This window comes from Rhineura floridana, chromosome 11 (genome assembly GCF_030035675.1).
Source record: "Rhineura floridana isolate rRhiFlo1 chromosome 11, rRhiFlo1.hap2, whole genome shotgun sequence".
NCBI lineage: Eukaryota > Metazoa > Chordata > Lepidosauria > Squamata > Rhineuridae > Rhineura > Rhineura floridana.
Window position 1 is genome coordinate 28467935 of NC_084490.1, and position 19178 is coordinate 28487112.

Consider the following 19178-nt stretch of genomic DNA (forward strand, 5'->3'; position numbering starts at 1 on the left):
TCTTTACTGCTCATTAATGTTTATTCTCCTCCATGCCGCCACAAAAAATCAGGAAAGGCTAACATGATAAGATTAGAAGAATATATGGCCAAACTGATATCTCTTTACCCCGAAGCACTGGTGATCATAGCGGGGGACTGCAACGCCAGAATTGGTTCGAGCTATGAGGGCCTCTATTCGAGTTTCCAGATGTCGGTTCCATTAGTGGATGGACCTTTTAATGTCCCGACTAGACAATCAAAAGATAATGGCACTAACTACTCCAGACGATGCCTTATGCAAATGTTGAACAATCTGAATTTAATATTGACAAATGGACAGGTGAAAGGTGACATTAATGGTGAACTTACCTTTTTATCTGGCCTTGGAACCTCCACTATTGACTTTTTCATCGTCTCCCATGAGTTATTCCGGGCAGTGTCCTCGTGTATGGTTGATAACCGCCCCGAGTCTCTCTCTAGACTGTGACAACCAAACTATTTATGTAGATCAAGAGCCAATTCTAGATGCAGACCTTGAAATACGTCCAACTCGTACTAAGTGGTTGCCCAACATAGAAAGTGACTTAAAAGAGACACTAAACTCGCATAGATGCCTCTGTCTCCGTGAGAATGTAGTTACAGCGACCTCGGCAACAATGGCACTTGGGTCTTTCCAACAATTGATTATGGCCTTGCAAAATGTCCTGCTCTCTAAACCTAAGAGCAAATCTCTTAATATTGTATCCAAATCTAAATTATGGTTCGACTATGAATGTGTAGTGCTAAAAAAACAACTAATCACAAAATACCAAGCTTATAGAACTAATAACTCCCAGCCACTATTTATGGAATATCTTGAACTGAAGAAACGATACAAGCACCTAACTACCCGGAAAAAGAGACTAGTGCAAAAAGAAAATTGGCAATGTTTGCTAAAAGCCTCCAGATTAAAGGATTCAATTTCATTTTGGAGGTTGGTTGCAAAGGGATGGCCTAAACCATCTTTTACTTTGAACTGTTATATCTCAATGAACACCTGGGAGTCGCATTTTAATAAATATATGCAAGAGAACAGTCACAACAACACATGTTCAGATTTGATATAAAGAACTTCCCTGAATGGCCTCCAGTGACCACCGAGGAAATCTCCAATCTCATTGCTAAAATGAAATCGAACAAAGCTCCTGGGACAGATAACATTCCCGCCGAGGTATTCAAATCTAATGTAGACTGGTGAGCGCCGACATTAGCGGCCCTATTTACATCCATAGACCACTCTATTTATATTCCAGAAGACTGGGGTCTCACTATAATCATTCCAATCTACAAAAAAGGCTCAAAATATGATTCCTCCAACTACAGGCCTATCAGTATTCTAAACACTGTTAGCAAGCTATATGCCAGCCATCTGCATGAGAAGCTGAAAGACTGGTTCGAACATGAAAACATCCTAGCAGATGAACAGGCCGGTTTTAGAGCCGAACGTTCCACCAAAGATCATGCTCTCGTCCTGCAACACCTGGTGGATAAGTATACAGCTAATCCCAGTGGAGCCCTCTACTCGGCTTTTATTGACTTTAAATCAGCCTTTGACTCAATTTCTAGGGACAGACTTTGGGAGAAACTTGAGGCTACAAATATCGATAAGCGCTTCCTATTACTAATACGATGTCTATATGGTAACACCTATCTACGTATGAGATGTAACAATGCTGGGCATCTATCTAGGCCTATTCCCATTTTTAAGGGAGTCAAGCAGGGGTGTATCTTAGCCCCCTTACTGTTTAACTTTTATATTAATTCCTTAGTTAAAAGCTTGATACCGATTTGTTTACATCTGCCCAGACTATCTAAGAGGCCTCTGTCCATCCTTCTGTATGCAGATGATATAGTTCTCCTATCGCTGTCATGTATTGGGTTAAGGCGCTTGTTGAGTGCCCTTGCTAATTACTGCAGAACTGAATTTCTGACAATTAATTATGACAAATCAAAAGTCTTAGTCTTCTCTAACAAGAGGACAAAGCATCATTGGCGGATAAATGAACATCCAGTTGACCAAGTAGCCTCTTTTAGATACTTAGGGATATTTCATTCATCGGGAGTGTGGCGACTCCAAGTAAAGACTGCCATTGCCAACGCCCAGAGAAGTGTGAAGGCGCTCCTCTCTTTTTATTACACTAAAAGGGGCCAATATCTTCCAGCAGCTATACAGGTTTTTGTGGCAAAAGTCATTACACAACTGCTGTATGGTGCACAAGTCTGTGCCTATGACAATTATGCCCCCTTTGAAATAGTGCAAACCAAATTTCTACGATCTATACTTGCCGTCCCATGTTGTGTCCCCAACCATATTCTATGCCTAGAAGTTGGGCTCCCTACAGTAGAATCCCATATTTGGATGTGCAGAATTAAATCATGGTTAAAAATGATGTTTGCTCTGGTGGGTTTGGCCCCATATACTCTAACTGACACTTTCCAGTCCAAATGGAAAGAGTCGATAAATACTAAACTATTAAGTTTAGGGTTCTCTATTCCCATGATCCTCAATCTGGGTTATGCAAAAGCAAAAGAGTATATTCTTCAACGAATTCTCGACATTGAATTCCAAGGCCATTTGTCGTTGGCAACAAAATCTAGATTTAATGCAAGGCCATTTGTACCCACCCATTATCTAACAACTCTGACTATTTCTAAATTTAGAATAGCGTTCACACTGGCCAGGTTTAACATCCTACCTTCGACACTCTTGGAGGGCAGATTAAAAAAAATCTGTTACGACGAGAGGGTCTGTCCATGTGGTGATGGGGCAGTAGAATCAGTGGGGCATAAGCTATTATACTGTTTATTCTACTGCGATCTTAGATCTAAGCTAATTATCCCAATTCTACAAAACATCCCTGGTAGAAGCGAGGCTTTTTATGTTGATTTTCTTTTATCTGATCAAACCCCACAGATATCAGCCAAGGTAGCTAGCTTTTGTGCCGCCGCTATCCATTGCAGAAGAACTCTGTTAATTTGATTGTTAATTTGGAGACATAGAACCGGTTTTAATGAGATTTTAATTGCTCTGTGCTGTTTTTTATTGAAAATCTTTGTTCTTTTAATGATGTATATTCTTATGCTGGTCTATGACTGTAATAAAGGTCATTCATTCATTCTTTCATTCAACTCATTTGAAATGTGGTGTTGGAGGAGAGCTTTGCGCATACCATGGACTGCGAAAAAGACAAGTAATTGGGTGTTAGAACAAATTAAACCAGAACTGTCACTAGAAACTAAAATGATGAAACTGAGATTATCATACTTTGGACCACAGCTTGGAAAAATTATTTTGTTGTGCTACAACTCCCATCAGCCCAATCCAGTGGCCATGCTGGCTGGGGCTGATGAAAGTTGTAGTTTAAAAAAGTAACTTTTCCAAGCTCTGCTTTGGACATATCATGAGAAGACATGATTCACTAGAAAAGACAATAATGCTGGGAAAAACAGAAGGGAGTAGAAAAAGAGGAAGGCCAAACAAAAGATTGATTGATTCCATAAAGGAAGCCACAGACCTGACCTTACAAGATCTGAACAGGGTGGTTCATGACAGATGCTCTTGGAGGTCACTGATTCATAGGGTCGCCATAAGCCGTAATCGACTTGAAGGCACATAACAACAACAACATAGATGCATTTATTTATAAATATATGCAGGCTAAGGATAAAGTAGAAGGGCTCACACTCCATTAACACTCCAACAGATCCTGCTCCTCCATTACATTTTTAGAGGGGCTGCAAAACCATAGCTTTGGGTTCGCACAGAGAGCAAATCTTTCCTCAGCCCAACTCCAAGACTAACAGTCCTTTGCTCCCTTTCATCTGAGGTGGGGAACCTCCACCCCATGGGCTAATCTTAGCCAGAGTTTGGAAGATTACTTTTAAAAAGTAATAAATTACAGTTACAGTTACATGGCCCAAATAAGTAGTAATTACCGTTACAATTACAATTTCTCTGAAAGTAATGGATTACTTTACTTTTACTCAAAAGTAATCACTACAAATGCATTTTAGTTACTTTTAAAAATAATTGCCTACAAGGTGCTGGCCTTTGCTGCTGCACATCTAAGTAGCCTAAAACAACATTAAAAATAAGAACACATACATAGAGGGTAGTAGAATAAAAAAAATTATCTGTAAGATTGATAGAATGGCATAACAGAATCTCACATCTCCCCAACCCAGCAATGATGATACCCCAATACACATATAAGTCACTTGACATCAAATTTTACACTTGAAATGCTGCTTTTACAATACATTTCTGTTATGTCTCAAAAGAACAAGATGCTCAAAGAGCATGTCAGACAAGGAATGTGTTTTTACAGATTACGTTGTCACCAGTACTGAACAGGCATTCTACAGCAGCGCTTGAAGGCATGCCTGTGTTGCGCTGCAGAAAACAACACAGCACCCCTTTCAACTAAAACACATTTTGATCAATATGGCAATCCCTTATCATCCAAAAAAATGCAAACTTTAGTACTTTACTAGTTGCATTTGTAATTTTTTTTGTCAAATCTAACTTCGAGGTAACTTAATCCTGTGCATACTTACCAGGAAGTAAGTCCAATGGAACTCACTGGGTAGACATGTATGCACAATTGAACTGTCAGAAGCAGAACTTAAGAGACTTAACATAGGTAAACAGAAAATGCACATATCAAAAGTAATCCACCAGCATAAACATTATCCCTTCTCCTGCAATTAAAAATGTGGTCTTGCCCAGCATATAGTGAAACCATGGAATTTACTACCACAAGAAGCAGTGATGGGCACCAACGTGGACGGCTTTAAAAGAGGATTAGACAAATTCATGGAGGATAAAGCTATCAGTGGAACCTAGCAATGATGGCTGTGTTCTACTTCCACTGTCAGAGACAGTTTGCTTCTGAATATCAGTTGCTGGAAAGACAAGTGAGGAGAGTGCTGCTTGTGCACTCAGGTCCTGCTTATGGGCTTCCCTTTAGGGCATCTGATTGGCCACTGCTGAGAACAGGATGCTAGGCTAGATGGGCCACTGGTTGGATCCAGCAGGCTCTTCTTATGTTCTTGTATGTATTGCAACAAACGACAAAAGTTACTTGTGAGACCTTGCAGATCAGGGATAGCCAATGTGGTGCCCTCCAGATATTGTAGGACTACAGTTTCCATCATCTCTGATAATTGGTTATGTTGTCATGGCGCTGAAGTTAGTTCCTAGTTCCCAGTTCCTTATTTGCTTGAAAGTTCAAAACACTAAAGAAAAGTTCACAACTACATCAACTCCATAGGAAAATTAACATGTCTCTGAACCCTAAAATATATGTTAGGATACCCCATATCATATATCGCTGTGATCTGGGGACTCTTCCTGTCAAGAATAACAGCACATTTATTCAATCAAAATTATCAGGCTTCTGAAATGCTCATAAATGCATAATGATATCATAAAATCATAAAAAATAAGTAACTAAGGGTGCCCACCCCCAAATCTGCTCTGGGCTGGGACAAATCATACAGGAAAGGGGAGGATGTCCTCTATGAGATGCCAGTACTTCCTGCCTGGCCCACAACTCTTGCTGGGTGCAGGGCAGGGATAAGCGCATCTATGCACAAACAAAACTGACAAAAAGATGCAGAAAAAAACAAGAAACTGAGGGTGCCCACCCCACAATCTGCTTTTGGCCAGGACAAATCATACACCCAAGGAAAGCAGAGGAGATCTTCTACAAGATGCCAATGCTTCCCACCTTGCCCTGAGTTTCTGTTGGATTCAGGGCATGTATAAAGGCATCTATGCACAACCAAAAGAGACAAAAAGCAAAGCAAAGAATAAATATCTGGGGGTGTTCACCACAAAATCTTCTCTGGGCCAAGACAAATCAGACACCCCAGAAAATGATAGGGTGTCCTCTATGCTATGCCAGTGCTTATGATATATGTGGATTTAAAAAAAATTGTATTGATCCTCCCTGTTACTTACTTTGTTGTAGCTCAATTTTTATTTTTAAAAGCCATTGCTGTTGGTGACAGAAGGACTTGTGGCAGGGTCAACAAACAATTATTTCTTGAAGAAGATGTAATTTCATAGATGACACTCTAAAGTATGCATGGATGGCATCTCATAGAACACACTCTCCCAGATGCATGGAAGTATATGTGGTGCCCCAAATCATCTTTTAGGATGAGCACTCTGGTTTTTTATTTTCTTTCCTCTACATATTCACTATTTTTCTAATATATATATATGCCCTTATCTGTACCATACATACAAAAGAAGCTCTGAGCTGGGGACCCTCTCCTGCATGCATGGATGTATGACTTGTAGTGCCCAAAGCATGTTTTGGGGTGGGAACTGCAGTTCCTTATATACGTTCTACATTGCTTGTTGTGCATAGATGCACATATCTGTTTTGTGTGTCCACAAGAAAATCCATTCCAGGCAGGATGTAGTGGCATCTCGTTGAGGACACTCTCCCTTTTCCTCAGGTGAATGATGTTTCATGGCATACAGCAGATTTTGGAGTGATCACCCGAAATTACATATTTTTATCTACTTACTTTTCATTATTTTAGTTCTGCACAGATGACTTTATGAGTGCCCTGTGCCCAGCAGAAACTATAAGCCAGGTGAGAAGTACTGGCATCTTGTAGAGACCACCCTCCCCCTTCCTGGGATGTATGATTTGTCCTGGCAGCAGGGGTGTAGTTGTCCAGGGGCTCAGGGAATTTTTTGGAAGCAGGGTTCCTATGTCTCCAGCATCAAATAGCTGATCTGCATGAAAGGGAAGTGTGTTAGCCACTGAGAAGAGTCTTCTAATATGCTTCCTTGTCCTTTCCTACTGATTGGAGCCAATCAGAGTGAAAGGAGGTGAGTCATCCACTGAGAAGACTCTTTTCAGTAGCTAATACTCTCCCCTTTCATACTGATTGTCCTAGGGACATCAGTTGTTGTGGGAGAAGGCATTAACAAGGACCTAATTCTCAACCCAGGAGCAAAATAAGGAGGGATCTGGCTGTGGCTGAGACTATCATGAAGCGACCTGGCACTTCTGAATTTGCCACTACACTACTGCCTGGCACAGTGCAGATTTTTGGGTGGGCACCCCCGTTTGTTACTGTTTTCTGCATATTTTTGTTGCTTTGCACCCAGCAAAAGCTCTAGGCCAGGCAAGACACACTGGCATCTAATAGAGGACACCCTCCCCTTCCCTGGGGTGTATGAGTTTTACTGGATTAGAACAGATTGTGGGGTGGGCACACCCAGTTAGTTATTTTTTATGATTTTATGACATCATTATGCATTTATGAGCATTTCAGAAGCCTGATCATTTTGATTTAATAAATTTGTTGTTATTCTTGACGGAGAGTGTCTCCAGATCACAGCAATATATGATATGGCCTACCCCAACATATATTTTGGTGTTCAGAGACATGTTAACTTTGGCTTGGAGATATTGTAGCTGTGAACTTGTCTTTTTTTAGTGTTTTTAACTTTCAAGCAAAGTAAGGAACTGGGAACTAGGAACCAACTTCAGCGTCCTTAAGTTATCTGAGACTCATGGGAGTTGTAGTCCAACATAATCTGGAGGGCACTATGTTGAAGACCCAATTAGATTAACACAACCCCCTTCCCACCTACCCATCTGTTTCAAACATCCAGAAAAGTGTCTCTTAAATTCTATGTCTGACAGTGCGTTCCTTTCAGAGGTAAAAATTAATCTGTAATCCTATGTACTTATCCATTTAACTCAATGAGGCTTAATTTGGAGTAGACATATATAGGACTGGACTCCACCAGAATACATTTCAGCATTTCAGGGGCTATACATTATCAATGCTGTACCAACTACAACTACCAACTGCCGCTTATGTACATATATTGTCTCAGCCTAAGCTACCTCACAGGGTTGTTGCAAAGATAAACGGGGGGAGGGAATGGCAATGGTCATGGCATTCACAAATCAAAAATAAATCTGGGGAGGGGACACACACAAGTAATTAGATGTCTGACAGATAGAATGTTAACAGGTGAAGCTTTCTCCATATTTGTATTTTTATACAAAAAAGGCTTACTCCATTTAATTTCTACCTGCCCTACAGCTGTCCATAATAGCCTGGTCTCCTGCAATGCCACCCCTAAACCATGCAAAGAACTCAAGGGGAAAAAAACAACAACCACAGAATTTGGGCATTGTTTTTTAAAAAAGGACATCTGTAACAGCATGAAATATGACATTCTCAGGCAAAAAGAAGTTATGAGACAGTAGACATAAAAACCCACACACAAAGCCTTTACAAAGAGTGACAAAAATACTCTGAACATGAGCATTTTCACATTTTAAATTTTTACTCATCATTGTTTTTGCTTATTTATTGCCTTGGATCCATCCCTAACTCTCAGCCTAACTTACCTCACAGGGATGTTGTGAAGACAACCTTGCTTCAGTTGTTCATGCTCTGGTAACCTCTTAATTAGATTACTGTAATGCGCTCTACGTGGGGCTGCCTTTGAAGACGGCTCGGAAGCTGCAGCTTGTGCAAAATGCAGTGGCCAGATTGTTAACGGGGACCCGGTGGTCCGAACATATAACACCGGTTCTGGCCCGCTTGCACTGGCTGCCTATATGTTTCCGGGCTCAATTCAAGGTGCTGGTTTTAACCTATAAAGCCTTACACGGCTTGGGGCCACAATACTTGATGGAACGCCTCTCCCGATATGAACCTACCTGTACACTTCGTTCAACATCGAAGGCCCTCCTCCGGGTGCCCATTCAGAGGGAAGCCCGGAGGGTGGTGACAAGAAAAAGGGCCTTCTCAGTGGTGGCCCCCGAATTGTGGAACGATCTCCCTGATGAGGTACGCCTGGCGCCAACACTATTATCTTTTCGGCGCCAGGTAAAAACCTTGCTCTTTTCCCAGGCATTTTAGTTTTTGGTTTTTTAGTCTTTTAGCATTTTTTACCCTTTTGTATCTCAATATTTTAACATGTTTAAATTGTTCATATGTGGTTTTAGTTGTATTGACGTTTATGGTTGTACACCGCCCAGAGAGCTTCGGCTATGGGGCGGTATAGAAATTTAATAAATAAATAAATAAAAGATACAGAAGGCAGAATTAAAATGGGACAGAAGGAAACTAAGGCTGCAATGCAATACATGTCTACTCAGAAGTAAGCTTTATTGGGTTCAATGGGACTTACTCCCAGGTAAGTGTGTACACAATACACACTTGCCTGGGAGTAAGTCCCATTAAACCCTATGGAACTTACTTCTGAGTAGACAGGTACTGGATTACAGGTTAGTCCTTGTATTAAATGCATCAAATTTTACTTGCCTTAACCAGATTGATGCATCTTTGTATTATAAAGGGTCATATTTTTCTCTCTCCCTCCTCCGCAAATGGGAGTAAGTTCCATTAAACATAAAGAGACTTACTTCTGAGTAGACTTGTAGATATTGTATTGTAAGTCAGCTATACAATCATTTTTACAAGTGCCTGTTTGAAATGCTTTGCATTTGCCATGTGGAGGAGGATTTGCACAAAAGAGCTTGCAGGGAATATCTTCCTCACAAGAAAGGAAGGGCAGGAAAGAAAACTGGAAGCAGCAGCTCTTTAGGACCCTGGCTGCTTGCTGCTGCAACTTCTGCCTGCCCCTTCTCACCCTAAAGCCATGGCTTTTGGCTTTTGGCTAGCCTACCTCCGCTGGTAAGAGAGGAGAGGGGGCGGGAGGCAGAAGCCACTTCAAGCTTTGCATGTCACACACACACACACATTGGTGTCTCTTACCTCCACAGCCAGTTCTTCATGTCCATTTTTCTGCTGCCTCCTTGCCCTCCAGCTCTTTTCTCCATCCTGTCCATTTTTAAACCATTGTTTTCTCCACCCCGTCTCGCTCTCCACCTCCTCCCTCGTCACCTCCTAAGCACCCACAGAGCACAAGGGAAGAGCTATGCTGCACAGAAGCCCAATTGGAAACACATGATTTTTATCCACAAATCATTGGAGCAGAAGACTTCCCCTGCTCCCCCCCCCAAGTAACACCCAAAAGTAACTCTGGAAATGTTACAGTTATAGCTCAAAAGTAATGAAGTTACTACTCATTCTATTACCAGCAAAATGTAATGAAGTTATTCACTCATTACTCAAAAAAGTAATAAATTGCAAGTAACTAGTTATTTGTAAATAGTTACTTCCAAGCTCTGATCTTAGCCTGCCAGGCTGTTTTACTGAAACCCACCCACCTGTCAACTGAGTGACATCATACTGATGGGTAGGAGATGTCAGCTTATGGGCAGGGGTTCAATACTTTACAAACCTGGCTATGTCTATTTACTTAACCAAGAAACTGATATGACCATTCTAGCTGTTCCCTTTTTCTGCAGAATTCTGTAGTTATAAAATAACAGGATTGGAGCGGACTCCAAAACCCATTTAGTCTAATCTCAGCCTTATTACAATATTTTTAAAGTGAATGCATTCTCACTTTTTTCTTCCATGATAACAGCTGTAAGAAGGAAAGGTGTACGATCAGGATCAAGGTACACAATGAGGAGGAGATTTAGTCCTTTCTAATGTCATAGTCCCAATAAAATCCACTCCTCTCACAAAGCTAATATTTGTGCCATTTTTTCCTATGGGGTTTCTATGACATGCTACCTGTTCCATGTGCAGGGCCAGCTAGACAAGCAGAGCTAAGTAGTGCCAGCGTATGGATGAAATGGTGGTGTCAGGAAGAACAATTTGAATTTGTTAAGCCATGGGGAACATTTTGGAACAAGTGAGCCAGTATAAAAGGGACAGGTTCCACTTTAACCAGGATGGAACCAGACTGTTGGCACTAAAAATTAAAAAGCAGAGCAACTTTTGAACTGATTGCAGAGGGAAAGCAGACAGGAGCTGAAAAGCAGTCAGTTTGGGACAGATTAACCCTAACGGATGAAGGTCAAAATGTTTGATTGTCCACATGGGGGAGATGTAGCAATAGACATTGAGAGTGCAGGGGCACATGATAGTAATTCAAGGAAGGAGAAGCACCATAGGGTAAAATATACATGCCAAAGACATTTGGAGAGAGACACCATGTACAGATGTTTATAGGCTAATGCAACAAGCTTCTGAGCCAAGATGGGTGAGCTGGAATACTTTGTCTTAGAGAAGAGCATAAACATAATGGAATGGAATGGAGAGAACCAGCGGGACACAGTTGACTCAGGGTACAAACTCTATAGAAAAATCAGGGGAAGTGTACTGGAGGTGATGTTTCTCTGCACATCAAGAGGACATAGAGTCTAACAACCTAGATATCCCAGGGGAAGACTACTCCACAGAATTGCTGTGGACAGTTATACTGGGTCCCACAACCAATTTAGCACTGGAAATGTGCTATCATTGTTCTCTCCAAAGTGTGCAGGCTGATCTTGAGACATAGAATGAATTAAGGTGACACTCACAGGAGGAAGCATTTAGTAATGGGTGACTTCAATTACTCTCACATAGACTGGATACATGTGCGTTCCAGTCATGAGAAAGAGGTAAAATTTCTAGATGCCCTTTCCAAGCCCAGTACTCCAGCCATTGCACCATACTGGTTGAGATACTTATACTATATCTCCAGAGGGACCCTGAACAGTTTCATGCCAGCTTCATGAAGCCATAGGATAATACCTACAGTCAACAAGGCTGCCTTTTAGGTTCAGGAACTCTTCCTGCAAAGAGAGAAGTCTTGATGTGGGTCTGTAAGGAGGAGGAAGTTGCTTGAGGAAGAGAAGTGTGAAGGCCTGAAGTCATGGAACTGGAAAAAGAAGAAAGATTTGAATAGGAGAAGAGGGAGGGAGAGGGCTGCAAGCCAGTGGAAACAGGAAGATCAATGAATAAAAAGTGGCTGATACTGTCCTTTTTTGTATGAAAACATCAGAGCAGCAATGCCCTCATTCAATTGGTGTTATCATAATTTTAATTAATTCTAGAGGGACTCTGCAATTAAGACATAATAATATGTAATTTATTTTAACTGTTTTAAATACTGGATTTTGAATTGTAATGTGCCCTGGGACCTGCTGGTGAAAGGTAGGTGGTGGTGGTGATGGTGATGGTAAGCCACGGTTGTTCCTCTTTTAAAAAAATCTTCTTTAAACCCTTCCAATTTTGATAATTTCCATCCAGTCTCCAACTTACCGTTCTTAAGCAAAATCATTGAACGAGCTATTTTTAATCAACTTCAATGTTTCATAAATGATAACAACCTTTTTGACCCTCTACAATCCGGTTTTAGACCGGGATATGGGACTGAAACGGCCCTAGTTGCATTAGTCGATGACCTCAGAATAGAATTAGATAAAGGGAATGTTTCTCTACTGATTCTTTTCGATTTATCGGCGGCCTTCGACACTATTGACCATACTATTCTCCTTGACCGCCTCTCAGGGATGGGAATATGAGGCACTGCGTTGCAATGGCTGCGCTCCTTCCTGGAAGGCAGATCTCAGAGAGTTTGCCTTGGAAACTTTTATTCCGACTCCTTGCCTTTGCAATATGGAGTCCCTCAGGGTTCAGTACTATCACCTCTTTTATTCAATATATACATGAAACTGCTCGGAGAGATTATACGTAAGTTTGGAGTTCGCTTTCATCAATATGCGGACAATACCCAACTTTATATTTCTTTTCCCCCTAATGCCAAAGAGGCTATCCAACCTTTAAATCTATGTTTGTCCGCAGTGATGTCTTGGATGCGTCTTAATAAATTGAAATTAAATCCAACTAAAACTGAAGTACTTTTAGTCAGTCGTAATCTGGATTTAGCAATTGAAAATCACCCAATACTGGATGGAATTACTTTGCCACTAAAGTCACAAGTCCGGAGCTTGGGCGTCCTCCTGGACTCAGCCTTGACTTTGGAGGCACAAGTCTCAGCAGTCTCTAGAAGTGCCTTTACCCAATTAAAATTAGTTCGTCAACTTCGCCCATTTCTGGAGACTGCTGATCTAGCTAAAGTGATACATGCGTTGATCACTTCTCGTCTAGATTATTGCAATTCTCTTTATATTGGGCTCCCCCAAAGAATACTGCAACAACTTAGAATGGTGCAAAGAGCATCAGTTTTAATGATAACAGGAGCTAACTGGCAAGCCCACACTACACCACTCCTTCAACAACTTCATTGGCTGCCTGTTTCTTACTGGATACAATTTAAAATATTAACTTTAACTTTTAAAGCGGTACATGGTTTGGGCCCCTCTTATTTAGCTAACCGGATCTCTTCTTATGAACCCCCTCGGCTCTTGAGATCGGCCCTAGACTCGACCCTCACCATTCCTCCTTTTTCCCAAATTCATCTGTCCAATGTTAGAAATAAGACATTTTCTGTGATTGCCCCTACTTTATGGAATAATTTACCTCAAGAAATACGCCTTTCCTCTTCCCTTTTAATTTTTCGTCGGCAGCTGAAAACCTTTTTATTTTGTTCTGCTTTTAAATTGTGAGATACTGTTTTACTTTGTTGTTTAATATTAATTGTTTTATGACTATTTTGTAAATGCCGCTTTGAATCCTTTGGAAAGAGAGCGGGATAGAAATTTTTTAAATAAATAAATAAATAAAATAATAATAAATCTGAAGTGCTGACAAAACTCTAGCCCAGGAGAGGGGAACCTTTGGCCCTCCCATTTTTATTGAACTATAGCTACCATCAGCCTTGACTATTGGCCAGGCTGGCTGGTGCTAATGAGAGATGTAGTTCAGCAACATCTGAAGAAACAAAGGTTCCCCAGCCCTGCTCTAGTTGTATGCATACGTCGCTCACATGCTGAGGAGAGCCAAATACAGACCAGAGAGGGACTAAACCCCAGTCACTGGCAGACCATTTTAGAACAGCGCATTGCATGTGGCCTGTATAGAAAGGTCAGCTCCTGAGCTCCTTCGCACATGTAGGGGCTAGAGGTGATCAGGACACCCGCTCTGATCATGCTGAGTAAAAGAGCTTCTGTGTTGGCCTTTCTATACACAGAACCATGACATCAGAGGCAGGGCTAAAAGCTCAGCTCTGGTCTGTACACAGATATTCCATACAATGGAGGGCATACCTGTGTACAGGCAAGAGTGTGCAAGTTACATGTGCATGGAACTTCTGTTGCTTTTGATGCAATTGTAGTGACCTTTGGCTATGAGCAGTAAAGTTTTTATGTCCAATTTGTATAGTAAAAATACTGAGATGAATCATGAGTCTGCATCTGTGTCAGAACTGTTTAATATGTTTTTAACTCTTTTTTAAGGTTGTTTTTTTTGTAAATGTTTTTAATGCTGTTTTGTTTTAATGTATTTTAAGATCTCTTTTTATGATGTTTTAAAGTGTTTTAGTGCTTTGTTTGCTGCCCTGGGCTCCTGCTGGGAGGAAGGGCGGGATACAAATTAATTAAATAAATAAATAATAAATTAATGAGATTAAATGCTTTAGCTGCAAGAGACTAAGGCAACTATCTGTCTAAAATTAAATATTGTTTCCTGTCTTCTTCTGCTTGCTTCTCCCATAGTTGCCATCACTTTGGATTCAGATTATAAACATCCAGACGTCGTCATCAGTAAGGATAAAAAGAGTGCCAGCTTTAAAGCAGGAACTGTTGTGGGGGCTCAGATTGTTGTGGGGAAAGAGGGTTATACTGCTGGGAAGCACTACTGGGAGGTAAAGGTTGGAGACAGGTTGAACTGGGAGCTAGGGGTCCTGACTCAGACTGAAAGAAATAAGAGGTCTGTTAAGCTTCTTAGGGAAGGATGCTGGGCCCTGAGAAATGTCAGAGGAGAGTTATTTTCTAATCGAGATGAGAAAAAGATTGAAAGGAAGATGGATGTGCCTTATTCAGAAATTGGCTTGTTACTGGATCAAGAAGCAAATGATTGTAAAATCTCATTTTATAATGCCAGAGTCGAATTCCTTATATTCTGTATCCCCATTGAATCAACTGAGAAATTACACCCATTTTTAAGTTTTGACAAGACTTCATAAGACAAGGATTAGATTCCCAACCCCCTTTAAGAATTTTCAACAGAAAAAAGTGTTTGCCAGGAAGAAAAGTTGACATGAAACTGTCAGGCTTCATAAAAAGGATAAAATAATGGAGATAGCACTGGACATACCAGCAAAGCTTAACTGTTGTGGATAGTTTGGTTTGTTTTCCCTATTTTTAAATGCTTCCTATGGATACACATTTATTTACGGCATGAATTCAATCCCCATAGGAATCCAATGCTGCCCCTCAGTCAGAGCTTCCCTGGCAAATGGTAGCACCAGAGGATAGACTGTGCCATTATTGTATATTTTCTTTCATTGTTGTGCATGAACATCTAGCCGTCATATTTGTATTATGCTATACATTAAAAAAAAGTTAACTAAAAACTGAATTTGTTGAGCGCTTTGTTGGAAGATTCAGGACAGACAAAAGGAAGTACTTCTTTACTCAGCGCATAGTTAAACTATGGAATTTGCTCCCACAAGATGCAGTAATGGCCACCAGCTTGGATGGCTTTAAAAGAAGATTAGACAAATTCATGGAGGACAGGGCTATCAATGGCTACTAGCCATGATGGCTGTGCTCGACCACCCTAGTCAGAGGCAGCATGCTTCTGAAAACCAGTTGCTGAAGCCTCAGGAGGGGAGAGTGTTCTTGCACTCGGGTCCTGCTTGCGGGCTTCCCCCAGGCACCTGGTTGGCCACTGTGAGAACAGGATGCTGGACTAGATGGGCCACTGGCCTGATCCAGCAGGCTCTTCTTATGTTCTTATGTTCTTATGAGCTGAATGTTAATAGTAGGGTCCTTATTCTCTCTGTGTGTCATGTGATAGCCAATGTGTGGTGTAGTGGTTAGAATGCTGGAGTAGGACTTGGGAGATCAGAGTTCAAAACCTGGCTCAACCATGAAGCTCACTGGATGTCCTTGCCCTGCCCTCCACTTTCTCTCAGCCAGCTTACCTCACAAGATTGTTGTGGGGATAAAATGGAGAGGGGAAGAATCATGTATGCTACCTTGAGCTCTTTGGAGGAAAGCTAGAATATAAATGCAATAGTAAATAAATAGTAAGTGTCAGACCCAAAGGAGATTCAGGTGGTAATGGTAGTCCAGAGACACAGAAGAGTCACATCAGTCTTTTTACTAAAGAAGTTCTTAATAATTATTAAAGAACTGAGAACAGAAATTGACATTAATCATGTATCACCATTTTACACACTATTAAGTGAAATCGTCTTGCTTCCTTTTCATTCTCAACTCCCTTAAAACTCTCATTCTCTCTCACCCCCTCCCTTTGCCCATTGCGGGCCCTTAAAAACCTTCTTTGTCGAGTCAAAGACAGGAATTGACTTATTTCTACCACTGCTTCTGTTCTCTCATTCTTTAACACCAATATGAGAATTAACTGTCTGGTTAAAGGGAACATCCATTGACATTTGGTTTCCTTCTTCATTCCTCGACATTCTTTCCACCTTCTTCAATAGTCTCCTGTTCATTAAACCATGCTGGAACATTCACTAGCTCACTGTAACAGCAAGTTCTACAGTTATAGAGCACATAGAGAAGGAGAGGTGAAGGTTCCCAGGACAACTGCTAATAAAGGAGTGCAACTTTTCCTGGGGATATCATACAAAGACAGGTTGCAGCCGAGGGGCGAAATCAGACACAGACACAGCAGTTTGGGTTGAACAAAGGGCCACTTTATTAAACCTATAACAAAACCCCTTAAAGTGACCTGCAAAGGGGAAACCTAGGTGAGGGAACTGTCTATAAGCAAGCAGCTTGCCATACAGCTCTTGGGTGACAAGCCCATCTCCTTATCCCTGCCACACCCTGTAGGTGAGCAGGGGGGGCCTTCCCACATCACCATCCCCCAGGGCCACACAACTCCAGGTGGATGAGGTAAGTTGGCTCTGGAAGCAGCCCATATCCTGCCCTCGGGCTGGCAGACAGGCCTCCAGAACCACCAAACACCTCCCAAAGTGCCTAAGGGGGCCACCTAGCTGTCCTTACCTATTTCCCTTCCCACACCTTCCCACCACTGCCAAGAAGCACTTCTCACAGACACCTCTGCAGCTCTTCCAAGATGTTGTTCCCTGCATCTGTCAGGTGAACACCATCGGCCCTACAAAGTTCAACCCTAGAATGCTGTATGTGGGGATGAGGAATAGCCAACCCCACATGCTCAAGAAGAGCCAGCTGAATCTGCCGGTTCACCTTCCTTCACGCCACTCCCTGCGTGGAAGAATGTCTGACCAAAGCAGACACACCAAAGGCCAATGTTGCCTTATAAAATGCATGTCCTCACATGCCTGTACACTAAAGGCCCTGCCCTTCAGTAAACCGAGGTCATTGCCCCCCAGGTGACTGACCATAACATGCGGAACCATCCACACCAACCTTGCTGGAACAACATGGGTAGGAGCCCATCCCAGCTCATACTCTGTCGACCCAGCCACTGAACCATGGCCCACTGTCTGAGGACCAGCTGCGAACCAGCATGAGTTTGTGGCCCTCAAGGCCAGCCCATAAGATCAAGCCATGGTTGAAGAGTAGGCTGCGCATCCACTCCATCCCCATCCAGCAACCTGCCAAAAACAAACAATTGTGAACAGTTAGGTCCTGGACCTCCAGGCTTGCCCCAGGGGTGAATGTTTCCTATACGCCCCATAATTCCACCTTCCGATGGCCTGCACCCACGTTTACAAAAACCTAAGATAGACTGTGCCGGGTAGACAACTCCACTGCCACGTAGGCAGCTCAAATTCTGGAGGAGCATGTCTCAAACCCCTATTGGGTCTGCTCCCAGGCCCTGTGGTGCTAAACGAAAACTTTGTGAGGGGAGATCTCTCCTCATGAACAACAGACAACCAGGCCTGGAGCCTCAGGTATCCGAGAAACACTGTAATGCCCTTACAGGGCAGGTATCCAGTCTTGGGGCAGGATAAAATGATGGTGCAAACCTTGCACCCCTGGTGGCAGCTCTGCACTGAGACAGCAGTGCCAGTGGGGGCTGGAAATTCCTGGGTAGTTATCAGGGCGGGAAAGTCCTTAGCTGGCAGTCTGGTCATAAATTTGCCAGGCTAACGAGGATGAAGCATGATAAGGGCAAGGCCCTTCCTAAGCTTACGTGCCAAGCCAGAAGTCCAGAAGCGAAGTCAGTAGAGATCCGGGTTCAATTGCCAAGGGGTCAGTCCAAGATAAGATTCAGGGAAACTAGAAACACACGAAGCCACACCTGACATTGTAGTCAGCAACAAGCTGAACCCAAGGTTTGACTTTTAAGGAGCAGGTTTGTCAGCAGGTGTGAGCCCTCAGCATTTTGGCCTTAAGTGGATGGGCCTGCCCCTCTTCCGCCTGACCTTCTGCTGTCTACGTTCTGCAGGTGAGGGGGAGTATCTTGTTCACTGTCTGTGTCTGGCTGAAGGGCTTCAGCTGTGTCTGGGGTGCTCTGCAGCTGAGGGGGAGAAGGAGCTGGGTTCTCAGGAGTTTCCTCCATTTCTCCTTCTGGATCTGTTGCTTCTGGGTCTGCTGCTGTTACTCCCGAGTCATACTCATCTGATGAGTCCTCTGACGGGGCCATGACACCTGGTCTGCCTCAAAACTAACCTCGGGCCACAGGAAGGCTCGTAAGGAAGAGTCTGACCTGGACCCAGCAACACTCTCTCCCATCCAGAAGGCTCCAAAATTAGTGTGGGGGCCACAGCATGCAACTGCTGAGCTTCGAAGGGTGATGACCACAGAGCACCCCCTGACTAACAATCCTAGTAGCAGATCAGGTGAAAAAGGGGGATGAGGATCCAGGGTTTGTGGGTGTTTCCCAGCCCAGCCGGCCAGCACATGACATATTCTAAAGTTGTCTGAATGATCCTGAAAGCCCCCTGCCTTGGCCTTAAAGGACAGCCCCACCAGCTTACCTCATAGCGCACTGACAGACAGGCTTTTACTCCTACCATCCATGAGGAATTCCAGCACATGATTCATAGGAATAGGCCACACCTCTGCGTAGCCCTGCTAGCCCTGAACTCCTGGGAATCCCTGCATTCTGATAGCTGGTGAGCATGCTGGGCAACGGATAGACTTATGGCCCTCTCCAACTCTGCTCCCCCATCTCCCAATGTGTGGTTTGCATAGCACTGCTGAAATGTCTCCAACTGACTCCGTGACAGTGCAT

At 42.6% G+C, this 19178-nt stretch overlaps 1 protein-coding gene across 5 annotated transcripts in view; it reads left to right on the plus strand.

Moving 5' to 3' along the window:
- Positions 1 to 15362, plus strand: part of LOC133367154 (butyrophilin subfamily 3 member A3-like) — a 46926-nt gene extending 31564 nt beyond the window's left edge. For all 5 annotated transcript variants that reach the window (XM_061591012.1, XM_061591014.1, XM_061591015.1 and 2 more), the window contains one exon: positions 14534 to 15362. In XM_061591012.1, the coding sequence (XP_061446996.1) occupies positions 14534 to 15003 (470 nt within the window). In that variant the 3' untranslated portion in view covers positions 15004 to 15362. The remainder of the gene's footprint in view (positions 1 to 14533) is intronic.
- The last annotated feature ends 3816 nt before the right edge of the window (positions 15363 to 19178 follow it).